The sequence below is a fragment of the Sceloporus undulatus genome, chromosome 1 (assembly GCF_019175285.1).
Source record: "Sceloporus undulatus isolate JIND9_A2432 ecotype Alabama chromosome 1, SceUnd_v1.1, whole genome shotgun sequence".
NCBI lineage: Eukaryota > Metazoa > Chordata > Lepidosauria > Squamata > Phrynosomatidae > Sceloporus > Sceloporus undulatus.
In genome coordinates, this window is record NC_056522.1 from 89723794 (window position 1) to 89746020 (window position 22227).

The window sequence follows — 22227 nt, forward strand, 5'->3', positions numbered from 1 at the left end:
CCTTCCCATAAGGCAAGATGGATTTTTTTTTACTTATAGGTACTGAAAAGCTCTTCTTTATGTCTTCCATCCTATGTAATTGTGCACCAGTATTGTGAGCGTCACATTTCCTCATTCCTTACATCTTGTAACGGATAGTGGATTTCCTATTTCTTTTGGATCTAGTTACAGTATCTAATGAATTTATACACTGTTTTTCTGAGCAGTTCATTGTGGCGAACAATAACAATAATATATCAAACAGAACAATACAGGTGATACTATCAAACACAAAAAATAAAATAATACCGAAACATTACTCTGTGTTTTTTCCATGCAACAGTGTGAATATTTAAATACAAACTAGGTATTTTTGTATTTATGTAAGACAACATTACATTTCTGCCTACATTTGCAAAGAACCCCCCCTTTATAATTATTATCTTTTACCAAGAGAGATGGTTGGAAATTTCTGTATGTGTGTGTGAGCACGCACACACACAAATGCACCTCAAAATCACCTGTTGATTTATGGAAACCCCCTTGAATTTCATAGTTTTCTTAGGCAAGGAATACTCAGAGGTGGTTTGCCATTCCTTTCCTTGAAAGATAGCCTACAGCACCTGGTATTCATTAGTGGTCTCCCATCTAAATACTAACCAGGCCTGCTTAGCTTCCAAGATCAGACAGGATCTGGTGCCTTTAGGGTATTTTATAATAGACATTATACTGTTTTAACTCTTTTGATATTTACAAATAGTACCATATATACTCGACTCATGTATAAGTTGAGGGCAGGTTTTGAGTAAAAAAAATATGGATTTTGATATGACCCATGGATATGATGAGGGTAAAACTTAGGAGCATGTAAGGTCAATGTAAGTACTGTACTTTAACTGTACAAAGGATATTCATTTAATTTTATTTAAAAGATTTATATCCTATTTTTCTCCCACAATGGGATTCAAGGTGAGATATAAGGGATGAAGCAAAGGAAAGCAATGCCAAAGAACCTACAAACTTCCAGGAGACATAACTGTTTATGCTCACACTAAAGGCTGGATGGATGAGAGAATAGAAGGGGCTCAGTGTTTCCAGGACACATTACACTATTGCCTTTCACCAGGGGATGGTTCCCTTTTCTATAAGTACAGTTAAACTACAGTACTTACATTGACCCATGGATAAGTCGATCCAGGCCTTTTGGTTCAATCTTTTGACTAAAATTTCTAGACCTATACATGAGTATGTATAGTAATTCAAGTTATAACTTAGCCATCAAATTCTGCATAAGGTATCTGCAGTATCTGTGGAGGAGGATATAAAAAATTCAAGGGTGTTTTGGCTCCCCCCTTCCCCACCTGCACTGATGGCCAAGGCAAAATAATATAAGCAGCCTTACTTGTATATTCATATGACATTATAATGTCTCACTTATGTATTACTAATGTATCTGACACCATAGTCCCTGGGTAGAAACATAATATCAATAATTTCATTAAAATTGCATGGAAAGTGCTCTAATATCCATTCCCCGAATCAGCACTTACAGGATACAGGGTTTTTATCTTCCATTTAGTTTTTGCTTGCCATTGGCAGAGGTTTTGTATGCAGGCTTGTGTTCTTCAAATAATGTTGCAGATAAACCCATATAGTCAATAAACTGGATAAATATATGTTAGCTAGAAGTCTTGAAGATCCAAAAAGCAGTTTTCTCTTTAATTTGTATTAGGAAGAGCCATAGCACGTCCTAAAGTGGTGGAGAGGTTGATGCCAGGGTGGGATGTTAAACATTTCTCCCATTGTTATTCTTCCCCCCACCCCAGTACAAATTGCCATCCTTACATAGGCCAAGATCCTATACACTTTGTTGTTGTTAGCTGCGGCCAAGTGGGCTTCAGGTTATGGTGACAGAGCTCTAAAAGTCCCTATGAACCTGTAACTCCAACCCTGAGACAAGAGGACTTAAGTCATAGCAGCCTGTATATATGTTCTAATGTCTAGGACTTCTCTTAACTCTGCTCTTTAAAAACTTTGTTGTTATTTGACATCAGGTTGACTTTGACTTATGGTGTCACTATAAATGAAAGACCTTGTTATGATTTCTGTGAGCTCAGAGTCAAACCTGCAACCTATTTATGGCCCTTTTGCCCACAGAAGTCATGATTTGAAGGTCTTTTGGATCCCCTTTCCAGTCCTGCTGAGTTGGAGGGAATCCCTCTGACCTCCCTTTTCCAATAGCTGCCACCACCTGATGAATTATAGTGATTTCCCTTAGCACCACACCAGGACTTTGCAAAGTGATTTATAGAGATACTTTCCTTTTCCAACTTAAGAAGAAGTAGCCAAAACGCAGGCATGTGAAAAGGAGTGTGAGAAAGGCAAGGTACTGTACTTTTAAATAAAACTGTATTCTAGAGCACTGAATATCATTACATGTAGGACCCCCTTGTCCTACAGGGATAAAGAAATGTACAGTACTCTAGTTCTAACTAGAATCTGTCAACAAATATGGAAAACAAAAAATGTCCCACAGATTGGAAACACTGAGCATATATTCTAGTCCCCAAGAATGGGGACAAAAGGGATTGCAGTAACCACAGGACCATTGCATTACAGCTGCCTTGAGTCCCTGTACCATGTTGACTCCCAAGTAAGATTATACCTTTTGCTGTGTCCTCTATCCTCCATGTCTGATGCCACTAAAGATAGAAAAATGAGGAAAATATCACAAATTTGAGGTTTGTCAAGAAAACCCTGTGATAGGTTCACCTTAGGCTTGCCATGAGTACACAAGGACAACAACAATTCTTCCTGAAACCATTTTTAGTCTTTGCCCTGCAGTTATGTTATTTGAAGCTTTTAACACTGAGAAATTAGAACAGAAATCCTTTCCCATCCTGCACACCAAGACAAGACAGCATAGCAACATAACACTATTTGAATTTGTTTTCAGAGGAGGTATTGTATTAACTTTTGAAACAAGTTTTATTGTGGAACTGTTTTTGAATTATAGTTTGTAACTTTTAAAGCTGATGTTCTTGGATTTGGAAATTCAATTGCACTGAACAGGAGAATATTTCTAAAAATGATAAATATTTTCCAGCCACAACCATATAGAAAGGATAAATTAATTGTCTGACTGGATGAATGGTCTGCCTTAATATCTGCCAGCTCATGTTCATAAAATATACCATGGGTCATTCTATCATTCTTTGAACTATTGTCATTAAAATCATGGCAGATTGTTCACTGGGTCAGGCTGCCCTCTTGATGCTAAATAGTCAAATAGAATTTGATGCCAAATAAGGTTAGGACGGCAATGCATTCTATTAAGAAGTACTCTTCCTTTCAGCATGGAAGAGTCTGTCAAACATATCTATAGTACTGCACAAAGAAAGTATCTTCAGACCAGTAAATGCACAGGCACTTCAACTTTTGATAGATGAGAAAAGGAATGTTTATGTTGCATTAAACATGAGCCGCTCATCATTCAAAGATAATTGAATGAGCAAGGGAGCAAAAGAAACTAGCTCCTTCAAGGAAATCCTACAGTATTTGAAGCTAGCAAGTTTTCAGAAGGTTGACTTAAAATTATTACTTTTAATTTTTGTACAGAACATACATTAAAAACAGCATATTTTATTTCTTTCTCTTCTGTTTTTGCTTTTGTCAAGTATCTTTGCAATCAGTCAGTATTTATTACACAGCAGGGATCTTAGGCCAGCTTTGCAAATACTGTTACTCTGTCAAAAGTGGTGTTCTCTGGATTGAGAGATCATTTGCACTGAACAGGAGAGTATAAAATGATAAAGAAAATGCAACATTTACTGTTCACTATGTATGGAAATGGGTGTGGGAGAATGTCCAGTTGAAATGTAATGTGCATCTCTGCTTTATGCTATACAAGCTTACTTAGCATAATAGTTATTGCTTCCACAAGCACTACTATTAGGCGTGAATGATAATACTATTCAGCTACAAGTCTTACTCCTATTGCTTCTACTATGGTACAGGGCTTGGAGTTATGTTGTCAGTTTCTTCCCAAATACCAGCTGTCAGTGAACAACAATTTCTGGCTGTTGTTTGAGTGGATTCAGAAGTATTGATCAGGATAAGATATATACCTCTTACAACCAGAACAGGAATACAACAAAACATACCTAACATCTAAGAACACAAGGCCGGCTAATTCAGTAAGCAGTCGCCATTCAGATGGCTATGGGAAGCTCCACATCTAGGACAACGTGAGTACAAAAGCATTCAGCTACTCATGCTCACCATCGTAGTCAATGGCATATTGCTGATGTTGGAGGTAATACAGAGCCGTCATCCGGTCATTTATAATTCTTGTTATGTGCCTTCAAGTTGTTTCTGACTTATATCAACCCTAAGGCGAACCTGTCATGAGGTTTTCTTGGCAAGATTTGTTCAGAGGGGTTTCCCATTGCCTCCCTCTGGTTCTGAGAGAGTGTGACTTGCCCAAGGCTATGCAGTGGCCAAGCAGGGGTTTGAACCCTGATCTCTAGAGTTGTAGTCCAACACTGAGATCACTACACCATACTTGCTCTTAATTTATAATTGTATGCTAATTTGTCTCACCTCCTTTAGAAGCTACCCAAGTTAGTGGTCATCTCTACATCTTGTAGTAGCAAACTTCCTAGCTTAACTATGTGCTATGTAACGGGGGCATTCACACTCATTTTTTTGTCCCAAGGAGATGTGGATTGCTGCACATCTCTTTGCGTCATTTCACACATGCCATTGTTTCAGGTTAAAGTGGAGCTGCTTCCCTTGCTTTCAAGGAGAAGCGACAATACATAGTGATCTGAACAGATTTGGAAGCTTATTTACACTGCTGACGATACATATCTTGCACAAAAATTTGGAAAAAGCCCGGCATCAAATATCCAGGGTTAAGTGGGGTTTTTGCCAGCCCCTCCCAAAACTTCATCAAATGCATTCGAGACATGTATGAACAACAAGGATTCAACCTGGATTCATCCCAGATTAATTTCGTGGTGTGAATGGGGCCTTTGTTGTTTTGATGCATTTTGAATGGATCCAATTAAGTTGGGGGGGGGGCTGCCAAAACTCCACTTTCTCCAGAAAAATCAATATTGATTCCCCCCCCCCTAAGTTTTTAAAAAGATTCATATCATTAGCATTGTGAATAACCAAAGTGATTAGACCTGGGATAAACTGGGATAAAACTTGCATGCCTTGAACATGTTTTGAATGCATTTGCACCATCTATGCCATCTTTACTCAAGTGCTGGCATGTGTGAGCAACCAAACTCCCAGAGAGGTGCATAGATGGGGTGAATAACAGTGAGAATAACAAGCCTGGAATCAGTGGTGTTCTTGCACCAGTTGTCTTATATTTTGTGGTGTCTTGTTGTCCTTTGTGGTCATATGACATCTGGTTGCCCTGACATAATATGGCCTTAGAATTGTCATAAATTGGGAATGATTTGAAAGCAAACAACAACAACAACCAATGCTGGGCAGGTAAGTGGTATGAGCTGTATGTCAACAGTGAAGTACTAGATGTACACTGAAGTTGTGCAAGGGCTGCACATTTTAAAGAAGCGCATATGGCTTCAGCATCAGCAAAAACAAGGCTGTCTTTCTTCTGCTAAAGGGCTGTGCTTCTGTTAGTCTTTCAGAAGCTGAAGAAATCGCTACTTTTCTTGAACTGTTTATTATTTGATGAACTGAAGACAACAGTAAACTGAAGAATGAAAAACACTTCTCTCTAGGTTTAATAAAATCAAAGAGGTTTTGAATGACCATTTCTCACCATTGCTATCTTTTTTCGTGTTGGATAAAGTCCATCTATGTTTCCAGTCAATGTTTCCAGCTTGGCCCCTTTCACATTATGTGTCCATAACACAGTGATGCCCTCCAAGACGATGTCCTCCAACGCAGAGTGGCCAAAGGTCCTCATTTTCAAGGATATGTCCTACATTCCAACCTTTTGTCCAGGAGAAATGCCAAAATGTCCTCCATTTGAAGCATGATTAAAAACTAAGAATTTACATTTAAATTAGGGATTTTTAGATTTTATTGATTTCCTCATTTTTTTCCTTGAAGGTCCTCCATTTTGTGGTGCCTAGTCTAGGGCTAGATGTAAGGCAGGAATAATAATAATAATAATAATGATAATGATAATAGCAACAACAACAATAATTTAATTTTTATTACTGCCTTAAAATCCTAAATAATAATAGTTGCTGGAAATAATAATAATAATAATTCCTGCCTCAAAGCCAGCCCTGAAAGGGGACACACCCAGGCGCAACTTTTGTGTATATGTGTTGACATTATCATTATTAGACTGGCAGCTACTATCACTCGGAGGACGTTTTATTCATCACCTGAATACTGTATGAATTCAAAACAGCATTAAAGACCAGTCTCCTCCTCCTTCCATCAGGCTCACCCAGGTGGTTTTTAAATGTGAATTTTAGATGAGGATTGTTTTAATATGTGCACATCTCACTTGTACTTTTAAACTGATGTGTGTTTTAACTGGGGTGTCTCAACTGATGTTTGTTTGTTAACTGTTGCTGTCCCTTGCATTGAGCCATGGAGAAAGTGTGGTAAGAAATAATAATAATAATAATAATTAATAATAATAATAATTCCTGCCTCAAAGCCAGCCCTGAAAGGGAACACATACAGGCACGACGTGTGTGTGTTGATATTGTTATTATCATTGCCTCAAAGCCAGGTCTGAAAGGGAACACACACCCAGCCACCACTTGTGTGTATCATCATCATCATCACTATCATTGTATTGTTGTTGTTGTTGTTGTTGTTGTTATTCCTGCCTCAAAGCCAGCGCTGAGGGAACACACCCAGGCACTTCTTGTGTGTGTGTGTGTTGCTGTGTGTGTTCCAAAGAATGCCGTAAAACCAAAAGGCAGAGAAGGAAGAGAAGGGGAGCCAGGGAGGAGGAGGAGGCCTGCGGGGCCTGGGGCGGTCACATGACTGGGCCCAGCGCCAAGGGAGCGACCGAGGCCTCTTCCTCCTCTTCCTGAGGCCGACGACGATGGCTCCAACGGTCGCCCTCCTCCTCCTCCTCCTCCTCCTCCTGGTGCTCCTGCTGGGGGCCTCCTCCTCGTCCTCGTTTTCCCGCTACGAAGCCAGCTGGGAGTCCCTGGACTCCAGGCCTCTCCCGGAGTGGTTCGACGGCGCCAAGCTGGGCCTCTTCATCCACTGGGGGCTCTTCTCGGTGCCCAGCTTCGGGAGCGAGTGGTTCTGGTGAGACTCCAGGCAGGGGAGACTGAGAGACCCCGGTTCGGCACCGCTTTCACTCTTGGTCTGGCTCGTGGCTATGGAATTCTGGGAGTTGGAGTTTTGTTTTTCAAATCTCAGGGAGGTCGGGTGTCCTCCTCCTCCTCCTCCTCCTCCTCAGCCTTCAGTCCACAATTTCTTCCATTTGCAACATCTCTGAGAATGCATGGATTTACTTTTGTAGGAGTGTTCTTACTTCAGGGTGACCAGACGCGTCCTCCTTTTGCAGGACATGCCTCCCTTTTTAGCCCTCTGTCCGGGAGGAACCCCCAAATGTCCTCCATTTGGAGCAGAGCTAGAGAGCATGACTTTACACACACACTCACACTCTTTTAGCTCAGGGTGTCCAGATTTCCCCTCCTTTTCCAGCACATGTTCTTCATGTCAGCCTTCTGTCCAGGAGGAATTCCAAAGTGTCCTCCATTTGGGGCAGGACTAAGAAGCACGAATTTATTATCTCTTGAGTGTTTTTAGCCTTTACTTGGCCCTGCCCTCCACTTTGCAGTGCCTTGTCCTCCTTGGCAGGTGGGACATCTGGCCTCCCTGTCTTGTCATCTCTTTTCGCCCAAGCCTCCTTGCCCATTGAATGAGAACCAGTTGCTGAAGGCACAAAATTGTTGTTGTTGTTAAGCATCCTGGAGTCAACCCTGACTCTTGGCAACCCAATGGATGAGACACCTCCAAGACCCCCTGTCCTCCATTGCTCTCCTCAGGTCCTGCAAATTCAAGCCCATGACTTAGAATCTTAGAGTTGGAAGAGACCGCAAGGGCCCTGACCCAGTCCAACCCCCTTCTGCCATGCAGGAACTCTCAACCAAAGCATCCCCCAAGACAGATGGCCATCCAGCCTCTGTTTAAAGACCTCCAAGGAGGGAGACTCCACCACCCTCCGAGGAAGGAGTGTGTTCCACTGTTGAACACAAGCTGTGGTCTAAATAAATATGCAGTGCTTTTAAAAGACTGGACTGATGGAAAGAGAGTTGACCGGGAGGCTGAGAACAAGCGAAGTAGGAAGACAGGGGACAGGTACGCTTAGTATTTATTGGAAGATGGACAAAGAACTATGGAGAATACTGAAGACTTTTGTTGTCATTGTGTGCCTTCAAATCCTTTCTGATTTATGGCAACCCTGGGGCGACCCTGTCACAAGGTCCTCTGGGGCTGAGAGTGTATGACGCACCCAAGATTTCTGTGGCTGAGCAGGAAAGTTATTTATTTCATATTTATGTCGCCTTTCTCCCAAAAAAGGGACTCCAGGTGTCTGACAAGAGAAAACACCCAATTAAAAATAACACAGTTAAAACAGTATAACATTAAGATTAAAACATACAAAAGTTAAAACACATACTCTAATACAGGTACTCCATATAAAAGCCACCTTGCCATGATTTTAAAAAGTCCACCTGCATAAAAATGTTTTTACTCGCTGGCAGAAGGCCAGCAGGGCAGAAGGTCGTCCCAGAGGGTGGGGACTAAGGCTCGCTCTCATGTCCTCACCAGGTGAGCCTGTGATGGTCACAGGACCAAGAGAAAGCCTTCTCCTGAAGGTCTTAGGGCTCTAGCAAGTTAGTACAGTGGTGCCTCGGGTTACGAAATTAATTCGTTCCGCCGCGGCGTTCGTAACCCGATGCATTTCGCAAGCCGAAAAAGGCTTTTCCAAAGTGCGGCTAGCGGTCGCGTTTGAATTTCGCGCCGAAAAAAATTTCGTAACCCGAAAAAACCTTCGTATCCCGGAACAGTTTTTTCCAATGGAACTTTTTCGTATCCCGGAAATTTCGTAACGCGGTCAATTCGTATCCCGGGGTACCACTGTATGGGGAGATATGGTCTCTCAAATAGTCTGTACCCAAGCCGTTGAGGGCTTTATTGGTCATGACCAGCACTTTGAATTGTGTCCAGAAATGAACCGGTAGCCAGTGAAGCTGTTTGAACATGCGAGTTACATGCTCCCTGGAACTGGCTCCGGTCAGCAATCTGGCTGCGGCATTTTGAACCCATTGAAATTTCTGAACAATTTTCAAAGGCAGCTCCATGTAGAGTGTGTTACAGTAGTCCAAATGGGATATAATCAAGGCATGTGTCACCGTGGCCAGATCTGACATCGCAAGGAATGAGTGCAGCTGGTGTACAAGTTTCAACTGTGCAAATGCACTCTTGGCCACTGCTGAAACCTGGGCATCCAGGCTCAGAGTGGAATCCAGGAGCACACCCAAGCTGCGGGCCTGAGATTTCGGGGGGAGTGTAACCCCATCCAGCTCAGGCACAGACCCAATTCTCTGATCTGCCTTACAACTAACCAGGAGCACCTCGTTCCTGTCTGGATTAAGCATCAATTTGTTTGCCCTCATCCAGTCCATTACTGACAGGATACACTGGTTCAGTACAGAGACAGCTTCCTTGGAGTCAGATGGAAAGGAGGGATAGAGCTGGGTGTCATCTGCATACTGGTGACACTGCAGCCCAAAACTCCAGATCACCTTTCCTAGCTGTTTCATGTAGATGTTGAATAACATGGGGACCAGAACAGAACCATGAGGGACCCTACAGGCCAATGGCCAGGAGGTTGAACAGGAGTCCCTACCACCACCACCTGAGTTTGCCTCTCCAAAAAGGACTGAAGCCACTGTAAGACAGTGCCCCCCGAGTCCCATGCTAGAGAGGGGGCCCAGAAGGATACCATGGCTGATGGTATCAAAAGCCACTGTGAAATCAAGCAGGACCAACAAGGACACATTCTTCCTGTCCAGTTCCCTGCGCAGATCATCTACCAAGACGACCAAAGATGTCTCTGTCTCATAGCCAGGTCTGAAGCCAGATCGAAATGAATCTCGATAATCCGTTTCATCCAGAAATCCCTGGAGCTGGGAAGCCATCACTTGCTCCAGAACCCTGCCCTTGAAAATGACCTCTGATCTCAAATCATAATCCAATGCTCAGACCACTACACTGTGCTGGCTTTCACTGAAGACGTGTCCTAAAGCCTTGTCTAAAGCTAGATTTGTTCTTGAATCTTTACTACATACAGCCAAGTTTTCAGTTTTTTAAGGGAATGCGAAACTTGCACCACTAATTCTTGTTGAGAGGCTACCTTAAGAGTCTCAGGTTGTGTCCAGTTTTGCCTTAGATATTGGCTTTGCACTTGAGTATAGTAAACCAATGATGTCCCAATTGCGCATGCCATATGTTTAGGGAAGCTTTTTGGTTCTATTACTTGGGATGGTTTTACTACTTGGTGTGCAGATACTAAGGATGTTTTCCTTTGCAGGTGGTATTGGCAGAAAGAAAAGAGAGAACCTTATGTAACGTTTATGAAGAAAAACTACCGTCCTGGATTCACTTATGAAGATTTTGCCCCTTTGTTTACAGCTGAGTTTTTTGATGCTAACCAATGGGCAGACATTTTGAGGGCTTCTGGTGCCAAATATGTTGTTTTGACTTCAAAACATCATGAAGGTAAATTGAATGCTTTGTCCCACAGACCTTTTATTCCTTTTAGCAGAGGAAAGCCTAGATAGGACTTCCTTATTCAGCTGCTTAGAATATAACAATTTCATTCTATAGCTACATGCAAAATTTTGTTGTTGTTGCATGCCTTCAAGTTGTTTCTGACTTATGGTGACCTGAAGTCAAACCTATTATAGGATTTTTTTGGCAAGTTTCTTCAGAGGGGGTTTGCGATTGTCATCCTCTGAGGCTAAGAGAGTGTGACTTGTCCAAGGGCACACAGTGGGTTTCCATGGCTGAGCCAGGATTTGAACTCTGGTTTTCCAGTGTCCTAGTCCAATGTCCAAATTATTGCACCATGCGAATAGGTCAGTGATAATAGTGATTGGTCATGCTATCCTTTCTCAAAGGTGGATGGTGTAGGAAGTTGGTCACATTTCATCCTCATAACTTCAAATTTATACTGAGAGAGTGATTGGTCTACTGCTCTCTTTTGTGTCTAATGGATGCATAGAGATTCAAATTTAGATCTTCTTGTGTCATGACTAGTGTTTTCCCCACACTATCAAGCTGGTCCCTCCATCCTCGTTGTTGTGTTAAACTTATGTTGAAGTTATTTCTAACTTCTGATGCCCCTAAGGTGAACCTGTCATGGGATTTTTTTTGGGGGGGGCAAGATGTAATTGGAGGGGGTTTGGAGGAAGTTAGTGTGTGAATTGCCTAAGGTTACCCAGTGGATTTCTATGGCTGGACGGGATTTAAACCTTTGTCTTCTGGAGTCCTAGTCCAACATTCAGATGACTAAACCGCACTGGCTCTCTCTGCTCTATCATACTTTTTTCTTCCTCCGGGTGTATTTTTGGGTGTAGTCTAGAACTGTCAGCTTGCTTTTCTGTGTATTCTACCCAACAGGAATGTCAAACAAAGGTGCATGAAATATTTACAATGCTTTCATTATAAATCATCACCATTCTCCGCATTTTCATTTTCTAGGTTTTACTCTGTGGGGATCAAAATATTCATGGGCTTGGAATGCTGTTGATGTTGGACCAAGACGAGACATTGTCGCCGAGTTAGCATCATCCATTAGAAAGAAGACTGACTTACACTTTGGGCTGTACCATTCCCTGTTTGAATGGTTCAATCCTCTCTTTCTTGATGATGCTGCCAGTGTGTTCATGAAAAACCAGTTTCCAGTTCACAAGACACTCCCAGAGTTGTATGAACTTGTGAACCAGTACCATCCAGAGATCCTGTGGTCAGATGGAGATGGTGATGCCCCAGACACTTACTGGAACAGTACTGGCTTTCTTGCATGGCTTTATAATGACAGGTATTTTTCTTTCTCATGGGGAGTCACATATTTAAACTTAATGTAAAGAAAAGACTGTGCCTTAATGGTGCTTTTCTTACACACACACACACACACACACACACACACACACACACACATCTATTTTCTCATTGCATAGTCTTTAGTCTTCTTTGCATTTACCTGGGAGTAAGTCACATTGAATTTACTTGAACTTTTTTTTTTTTTGAGGGCATGTAGGATTGTGCTGTTAAAGATGAGTTGGTGATACAGCTTCAAAGTTAGTTATGTTCAATGTCATATTGAGAAAGAGTGGGAGGGAGGGAGAATGAGTTATTTTATACTATTTCCTTTCTGCTTTAGAATGTCTCTTGTGAGTGCTAACAAGAAGAATGAAACCATAAATAATTTTAAGCAGTACTTACACAACATTACAGTAAAGTAACAGAAGACAACAGAAAGTAACAGAAGACAACAGTAAGAATTATTCAAAACTAGAGATACCAAAAAAAAACCCACTGTCAGCAATCTAGCTGAACTAGTAGGGTTGTCTTGCTAGCAATTACCAGAAGGGAAAGATGTTTGTCTATTTATGAATCTTTATTTCCCATAGCCAGTGATGAAAGATCCCTGCAAGCCTGGGATTCTGGGCTGCAAGTACTATATATCAATAACGTGTTTGACATTTTACAGCCCTGTTCGGGACATAGTTGTAACAAATGATCGCTGGGGAGCTGGCACAATTTGTAAACATGGAGGATATTATACTTGTGCTGATCGATACAATCCAGGACACCTTTTGTTTCATAAGTGGGAAAACTGTATGACAATCGACAAACTGTCATGGGGATACCGGAGGAATGCGCAGTTGAGTGACTACCTGACAATTGAAGAGCTCATAAAGGTAAAATGGGACAAAGACAGATTTAGGTAATTAAGTATGAGTTGTCTGTCCTTCAGTTTTTAAGAAAATAACCAGAGTTTGGTCTCTTTCTCTTTGTCTATGTATATATTATAACAACCTAAAAGTTTAAAATTATTTGTGTTGTAATGTTGGGATAATTTACATACACACTCCGTTTTTTTCTTGCACATCCTTAGTCACTTCTAATGTTCCATCTCATCATCTCTTCCAGCAATTTCTACCTGTTATAATCATATTTATGCTGTTCCTAGATCTGGTGCATGTGTTTAATTGTTTGCATCATGTGGAAAAGAAATTAAAAATGTAAACTGGAAATGCAGGTGATCTACATGTCTGTCCAACCAGATTTCTTATAAAGCTTCATCTTGCACAGAATGCAATGACCTGTTTCTTGGTTTATATAGGAAGGTGAAGTTAAGGGGGAAAAATGCAGCCAGTCATTTTCAGTAACAGCACTAGCTCTGGCCCAGTTTACATTTCTGAACTCATCTGTTACTGTTCTTCATGGCCTATATGTGCCATATCTATTCCTGTTGTTGTAGTAACAAAAATATTAATAAGCTTCCTTTCTCCCAAAATTGGGACTCAGAATGGCTTTGTATATGCATCTTCCATAGTTAAGTTCACTTGACAGTGCCCTACTTTGTGTTTTTCCCTTTCCTGGGAATTGGTCAGCCTTGTCAAGAAATTGGGGAAATAACTTCCTTGAGGAAAGCAGCAATAAAAAGTAGAAAGTACTGTCATGGCTCAGTGCTATGGAATTCTGGGATATATAGTTTTGTGAGTTATTTATCTTTCTTGGTCAGAGAGCTCTGGTGCCACAACAAACTACAAATCACAGGATTCCATAGCACTGAACCATGGCAGTAAAAGCAGCGTCAAAATGCATTAAGTTTCTGGGTGGCAGCAGCCTTAGACTTAGTAGATATATTTTAGCTTTCATTTGTGCTTTTAAATCTTTCAGGTTTTAATAATTTTATGAGATACTATTGCAAGCCAACTTCCACACTAGAAAGGATGGCATACAAGCACTTTATAATTAAAATCTCTTGTACCATCTTTTAAAAATAAAATGCCTTTGTTAACTCAGGAAGGTGTTACAGGGTTCTGAAGGATACTTCCTGAGAAAGTCCCTCCTTTAAGGCCCTCTCTCTGTCCCTATGACCATGGGTCTTAGCCATGGCCTTTTGATTAAATAATTTATTAAAATCCAAAAGGAGACACATGAAGTAAAATAACTTGCCTTAAGAGGAGAGATATAGGACTAGGAGTTATCTACACTGTAGCGAGCAGAAGAGAGCAGTTAGTTTTCTGGACTCTGTTGTTTTGCTACCACAAACTAACTGAGTGCAGCTACACTGTAGAAATAATGTTTGATACTACCTCAAGTGGAAACCTGGGATTTGTAGTTTTGCAAGGTGTGGTGTCTTAGAAAACTACAAAGCCCAGGATTCTGGCACCATAGCAGTTAAAGTAATGTCAAACAGCATTATGCCTACTGTGCAGATGCACCCCTAGTCAGCCATGCATAGTGCAAATGAAAGAGTCAGCATGGTGTAGTGACTGTGACCCTGGAGATCAGGGTTCGATTCCTGCTCAGTCATGAAGCCCACTGGTGACCCTGGGCAAGTCACATGCTCTCAGCCTCAGTGGAAGGCAATGTGGGGAAACATCCTCTGAACAAATCTTGCCAAGAAAACCTCATTTGGTTGACCAGCCGAATCTTGTTTGAACGTAGAGCAGAGATGAACATTGTTTTGTCCTCTAAATGTTAGATTATAACCCCCATCACCCATAAACAGTTATGGGAATTGCACTACAGCAACATCTGGAAGCCCATATTTACCATTCTGATATATAGTAAAGCTCTGGCATTGCCATACAGAAATAAGAATTTAGTCCTACTAGCCGATATCAATACACTGGTTGGAATCCTGTTGGGGACCTAGTTTTGGGAATTAGAATTGGGCAGTTATGTATTGTCCATATTCAGCAAGGTGTTGCTGTGGTGGCTCCTGCAGGGGAGCCAGCAAAGTGCATACTGGTGTATTGATACCATCGTGTATTGGGACCCTCGCTAGAGAGTGCCAGAATGCATAGGTAGAGCCTGATACACACTGGGACACTCTTACCAATGTCCTGTTACACATCTTCATGATCAGCTATAAGGTTTCTTAGTGCCTCTGCTATGTAGCTAAGTATACGTAAAGTTTCATAATGTACACCATTATAGAGGATTCTAGCTTCTGTCTTTAAAATGTTTTAGACTTTAGATAGCTGTGTGTGGTTTATTTTTTAATTTTCTCTTCCCTTAATAATTTCAGGAACTTGTAGAAACAGTATCATGTGGGGGAAATCTCTTGGTGAATGTTGGGCCTACTCATGATGGTCGCATTCCTATCATTTTTGAAGAGCGCCTGAAACAAATGGGGACTTGGCTGGCAATAAATGAGGAAGCTATTTTCAACACTAAACCTTGGAGAGCCCAGAATGATAGTTCCACCCCAGGAGTATGGTAAATCCATGGAACGAACAAACAAGCAAAAATAAATAAATAAATAATTGCAGAACATATGATGCCAATGATTAGAGGGATTACTGTATAGGATTACAGATTTAGGTTACAATCCTAAATATCCTTACAGGGAGGTAAGGACCATTGAAAATAAGCATGCATAATATTTCATGGTGCAGCTGTCACTTTAATGTGTGTATTTCAGTGCTTGTAGGAGGGATATTTTGGGCAAAGAAATAGGTGTTGTATCTGAAAATTACATAAAAGATGAAGATTAGTAGTCCAGATTTTCTCATTTTCCTATTTGGTTTGGCTTGGAATTTGCACACGTATAAATGCTTCAAGGTTATAGCTATTGCTTAATGGTTTAAAGTAGACTGCTCAAAGTGGTGGTTCTTAAACTGGTGCCATTCTGTGGGCTATTGGGTGCTCATCCATGCAAGTTTACAACAAAGAAACAGTTGTTGCCAATAGGCACAATTATAGGGCGAACCCCTGGCACAGTGAGGTAAAAATTCTAACCCACCATATCAGATATCATAAGCACTAGTTTAAAGGAATTTTAAGTATAATGTGCCAGACACAATAATGAAATTATTTCCCACATTCCACATGTGTTTTATTTTTATATGTTATCTCTCCAAATCTGAATACAAGGGGCATTAACCATTGTGACCTACTCTTAAATTGTATTCACAGTAAATATGGAAGAAGTGCAGCCTGTTAATTTCAAGTGGGCTTATGTAGATCAGCTAAGTAATGATAGAGGTTCAGGATAGAGTGGGACCTCAGTATCTGTGGGAGATCTGTTCCAGACCCCCCCTGCAGATACAAAAATCCATGCATGCTCAAATCCCATTGTCCCCAATGGTGGTGAAGCCGTTGTTCCTAATGGCTGTGCGGCTGTGTGTACATGCCGCCACTGGGGACAATGGGGCTATCCCTAATGGCAGCACAGCCACGTGCACACACCACCATTGGGGACAACAGGTTTACTGGCCATGGATGCTGAAATCTGCGGATGGCAAGTCCGCAGATACCAAAGTCCCAGTATATTTTGTTGAAACCACTAGCTGTATTAATAAGGGTGGCCATTTGCCACAAACAACAATACCTACCAGTTCATATATTACAGATGAGTATCCTTACCTGTGAAAGCCAACATGGTACAGCGGTTTGTACACTATGGTACACTATGACTCTGGAGAGTGATTTCAGTCACAGTTGGATTCTACTCTTATAGAGCTATCTGTTACCAGGCTGCCATGTAGGAAGGATCTAGAATGACCTTTATATGTTTTATTATTCATGTTTTATGATTTTATTAATGTGTGTTGACATTACTTGTAAGTTGCCCTGGACAGTTTATAGCCTGAATTGTTGTCTGTATAATGTATAAATACTTGTTTCTTTTTACCAGGTACACTTTCAAACCAAAAGAAGGCATTCTATATGCTATTTTCCTTAACTGGCCAGATTCAGGAACTCTAGTGCTTGGTGAACCAAAGGGTATTATTGGAAAGACAAAGGTAAGGGGTAGTTGCCTATTCAGGGACTGCAGGGCTTGAAAGAAACACTGTCAAACATGACTTATACTGTATATAACAATGTAGACATTATTATTATTTGAAGTATTTACACAGTAGTTTCTGAGGAAAGGAATAAATGAGAAATAAGTTATTTCACTGAGCAATAAGTTTTGGGCCATCCCAGACCATAGGAAAACACTACTGTGCAAGAGCGCATAAAAGGTTAATCACACTGCTGCACAGTAAGACTCCAAAGAACCCAGGGCATCTTCTGCCATCTCCCCATGTGCTGAAATAATATTCATTTCATTTATTATTTATTTATTTCATTTGGGAAATTAGTTCCAGAATTGACACAGCACAAGGGACAATTTTGTATCAGAAGTTACTGGAGTTTCCTCACTGATAGACATCATGTTAGGAAGCAGATCTCAGTGGCTGTTGGACAATGAAGAACTTCATGTTTCAGCAACTTTTGAATCTTAACATACTGCTTGTCACTATGTAGTGTAAAAGGCATGAAAACTCTTCTTGAGGTTATAGTCATGGCTAAGTATCCATGCAGTGTGCCTAGTGTCATCAATCACTTTCAATGTGTGCAGTAAACACATTTATGGGAGAATCACTGTGAGTGCATCTATTACAATATCATGCCCCTTAATTTCCTTCTGTGCAAGCTGTATGTTCAAAATAGGATCAAATCATAGCCCTTGTTTCAGAAGCTGTGAATGGCTTAGCATGAAAACTTGGATACCCATGCTGATATAGTTCCAGGGAATTCAACAACAAAAGATAGCAATGACAGTACACATACATGACTTATGTATAGGTGGGTTGGATTTAGAAGTGTCTAAAACCACTGGCCCTAAATGAATACAGTAGCAGGGATGCTACAGTAGTATATGGTACACTCTGCATTTGCATTTTGATATGGGAGAAAGCTGTTGGCTGTCAGCCATCCATGTCTCTAATATATGATGCTGTGTGTGTGCATGTGAACACCTTTTCCCTCTTAACTTTTTCATGCCTATGGTGTTGCCATAACTATTCCAACAGAAGTACGGGATCTTGGCCAATACAGCCTCAGCTGGGGAAATTCAGAGAAACATAACTTAGAAATCTACATGGATGGGCTTTATAATTCAATATGCAGTATTAAACTGAAAACCAGTCTTTGTATTGTAACTTCGATCAAAGTGTTCACCAATGCACTGGTGAGCATCACGTTCTTACACTGTGTCATTAACACAGTACAGTGGTACCCCGGGATACGAAAGCACCGCCTTACGAAATTTCCGGGATACGAAAAAATCCCATAGGAAAAAACTGTTCTGGGTTACGTTTTTTTTTTCGGCTTACGAAAAATTTTTTTGGTGCTTTTCGGCGCTTTTTCGCACAAAACGCGGCTTTCCAGCGCTAGCGCCTATGGCTTTTTCGGGTTACGAAAAAAATCGGGTTACGAACGCCGCGGCGGAACGAATTAATTTCGTAACCCGAGGCACCACTGTACATAGAATTCAGAGACATAACCATGTTAGTCTGGAATATCAGTATGCAAAGAGATCTTTCAGCACCTTTGAGATTAAATATGCAAAAGTTGTAGCATGAGCTTTTGTAGACTTGGGGCCAAAACAGACGACTGAAAAAAGCCTGCTTCTTGGTGACATTGGACAGTGGCGTTTACACACCACAGGCTCTGATGACTCCCGGAAGCCAGCATGAAGCTGCCCAGCTGCCCAGACACAGGTGGCTTCAAGGAGCTCTGGTGGTGCAACATTTATATGCTGCATACCACCGGAGCAGCTTGAAGCTGCCTTTAGGCTGCAGCGGAACTGCAAAAGCCAGTTTTTTTCCAGTCCAAAAAGGAGTGATCTTTGCCACTACTTTTTGGGTTGGCTTCAAGGCGGATGGCCCCAGTCCATCTTCAAGCCGACCCTTCTTGTCAATCTGTTTTGCCCCTTGGTCTATTTCTCCATGCATTGCTTCTTTCATACAAATAATCTCAAAGTTGTTACAAGATCCCTTTGCATACTGTAGTTAGATTTGGTGTGCCCACAATTGCTAGCTTGAAATTTACAAATATGATAAAACCTATGTTGCAAGGTGATACTTACCAAGTCCCTGTTGAATAAGTAGGTTTACTTCATGTGCATTTAAGGCCACAGGTCACAAAGAAAGCATGACAGTCCGAAATTAGAATCAAGCAAAGGGGTCATTCTGATATCTGGGTTCTCCTTCTTATTCTAAGCTGTGCTCAGAGAAACTGAACAGCCATTTACTATTTGGGAGGTGTGTACAACTCTTTTCTTAGAATTACATTAGAATTCATTGCCTTTTTGTTTCAACACTTCTTTGAACCATTTCTCCTGTTTAATAACAGCTTTTCAATTTCAGGTGACACTTCTAGGATATGCAAAACCACTGCCATGGGTCTCTTTGGTGGGGAAAGGAATGATAGTGGCTATACCTCAGTTATCATTTATTAAGTTCCCATATCAGTGGGGCTGGACTCTAGAACTGACTCATGCTTATTAGTCAGCAACAGACTTTGATCTTATCATCATAGATGGTATCATATCCTAAGTGGATAATAAGTCCTCAACCACTATGGGGCACAGGTCCTGCAAATGGGACACGGTGATTAACCTGAAACATGAAAGATGTGACCCATTGATCTTCATCCTTATCCAGCTTTTCCTGACATCTTTCAAAGAGAGCCCACATGAAATACTTATGTACTGATCAAGACTGAGCAAGAAATAGAGGTAAATCAATAATGTGCCATAATTTTAGATGTTCACAAAAGGAAGAAGCGGAAAATTAAAGTATGCATAGTGTTAGGACTACTACAGAATCTTTCAGAGTTTGGGTACCATTGCTCCATTCCTGAATTTTGAAATAAACCTGGCACACTGAATGTTTGTATATTGAAATTTAGGTTTGTTTCTTTAAAAATCCAAGTGCTGATACAACTGATGTAATGCATGACAAACAATACATGTTGAGTCTCCCTTGTCTGAAATGCTTGGGACTGTAATGCTTGGCACCAGAGGTACTGTTGCCCCTCCTTTCTCATGAACTTGAGGTTCACTGTCTTCAATATGCATGGAGGGACGACCTCCGTAATTATCAATGGGGTGCACCCTGCACAAGCCCTATGGGGCTTGAATATTGTCGAGTCTGTTTTTGTGTGCGTGGGGGTCCAGAATGCATCCCCCATGAAAATGGAGGGCCAACTGTATTTTGGGAGACCTGTATTTGCATATATGCACATAATGAGATGTCTTGGAGATGGGATCCAAGTCTAAACACAAAATTTACTTCTGTTTAATATACATCTTATACACATACCCTGAAGGTAATTTTATATAATAATTTGTTAAGGAAAATGCAACATGGGACATACAGTAGTAGAAATAAAACATGTATGTGAAAGTCACAATGACTAAACAAGAGCAATTAAGAAGCCACACAGGTGAAAAAGCTAATGTAATTTAGAAGTCTTGAAGACAGAAGGATAGAATGTACATGGGAAATCAACCTGAGATTTCATTAATGTACAAGGTGAAATGTGAATTTTAAGTATGGTTGACTATGTGAACCAATCAAAATGAAGTAACAGCCCACTGGGTGGAAACTGACTAGTGGGTGGTGATTAACAATGGCTATAATAATAGCAATGTTTGCCAATTTGTTGTGGGGTAGTGTGGATAGTTTGGAGTGGTTTTTTGGGAATATGGAGATTATAGAGATTGTGAGGGCTTAGTATTGTATATAGTGAGAAAAGTAGATCTTTTATAAAGACTACAGTTGTCTGGTGTTTTGGTGAATACAAGAGCCAGCAGAATCCTGGAGAAGTTTGGAGATATCTGAGGAAGAGAGTGAGAAGGCTGGAGAGTTGTCAGGGTCTTCAGCCATCCTGAAACGCTGCTTTGGAAGAAAAGCATAACCACTGATCAAAACTGATCAGCTCCGCTCATAACAGGTGGTGAGTTAGAGCCATAGGTGAAGAGCTACAACTCCATCATCCTGACATATTTGTGCATTATTCATAAAATAGTTTTTTTGCAATCTTGTACACAAAGTTTATGTCATGAACCAACAGGAAGCAAAGATGTCACTATCCTCAGCTACCCATGAAAAAGGTTTGGTTTTTGGATTTTTTCAGATTTCAGAATTCTGAGGTAAGGGAGGCTCAGCCTGTACAACTCTCTTGTAACTTCTTGTCATCACAGAAGTTAAAGTTTCATGAAGATTCAGGGACCTTGCTCCTGAGAGTTTCTGTGACTAAAGCCTTAGTCTTACCAGAAGCATAAAATTTGATTACACCTACTCTAAACTCCTTCTTTAGTTGAATGAGTTACATAGAACCATAGGTGAAGGGGTCTGTAGGGCAGGTTAGCCCAGCCACCTGTTAGAATATACAACCAAAGTTCTCAAGAAATGTTCATCCAACCTGTATTTAAAGACCCAAAAAGAAAGGTCCACCACTGAAGCAGTCCAGTCCATTGTTGAACAGCACTTGTTGAGATGGATTTTATTTTTTTGTAATTTGAGTTTGCCAGTTCATGCTCTAGTCCCTAAAACAGAAGAAAACAAGCTGGCTCCATCTTCAAAATAATATCCCTTCAAATACTAAAGATGGCTATTGTATCACCTTTCTCTTCTCCAAGCTGTATATACCCAACTCGATAAGCTATTCCTCATATGGCTTGATTTCCACATGTTTTACTATGTTGGTCATGTACCTTTGGACACTGTCCAGCTTGCCAATATCCTTCTTGAACTGTGGTGCCCCAATCTGGATACAGTGTTTCAGGTGAGGGTTACCATCTGAACAGAGTGGGACTGTTACTTCCCTCTGTCTGGGGACATGATACTCTCAATGCAGTCTAAAATTGCATTGGCTTTTTTAGCCACTGTATCACTGTACAAACAGGCCAAAATAAAGCTGCTTCGGGTCACTTAGGAGGTATGCTGTTTAAATGACACACACATCTTAAGAGGCCAGAAGCTGCACTAAAGGTGCGCTCCAGTCCTTAGGACTGGAGCGTGGCTTTGGTGCAGCTTCTGGCTTCTTAGGGCACATACGTCATTTAAACAGCATACCTCCAAAGTGACCCAAAGCAGCTTTATTTTGGCCTGTCTGTATGGGCTCTTGATTAACTTGTGGTTAGACTCAAGATCCTTTCCACATGCATTGCTATGAACCCAGGTGTCA

General features: G+C 41.0%; 1 protein-coding gene across 1 annotated transcript; it reads left to right on the forward strand.

Annotated features, from left to right (window-relative positions):
• The first annotated feature begins 6993 nt into the window (after positions 1-6993).
• FUCA2 (alpha-L-fucosidase 2) lies at positions 6994-19923 on the forward strand. Its single transcript, XM_042446447.1, has 7 exons — positions 6994-7248; positions 10547-10734; positions 11719-12058; positions 12731-12941; positions 15287-15477; positions 16898-17006; positions 19401-19923. Exons 1-7 carry the CDS (start codon positions 7037-7039, stop codon positions 19539-19541), a joined length of 1392 nt encoding a protein of 463 aa, XP_042302381.1. The 5' UTR covers positions 6994-7036; the 3' UTR covers positions 19542-19923.
• Positions 19924-22227: the final 2304 nt, after the last annotated feature.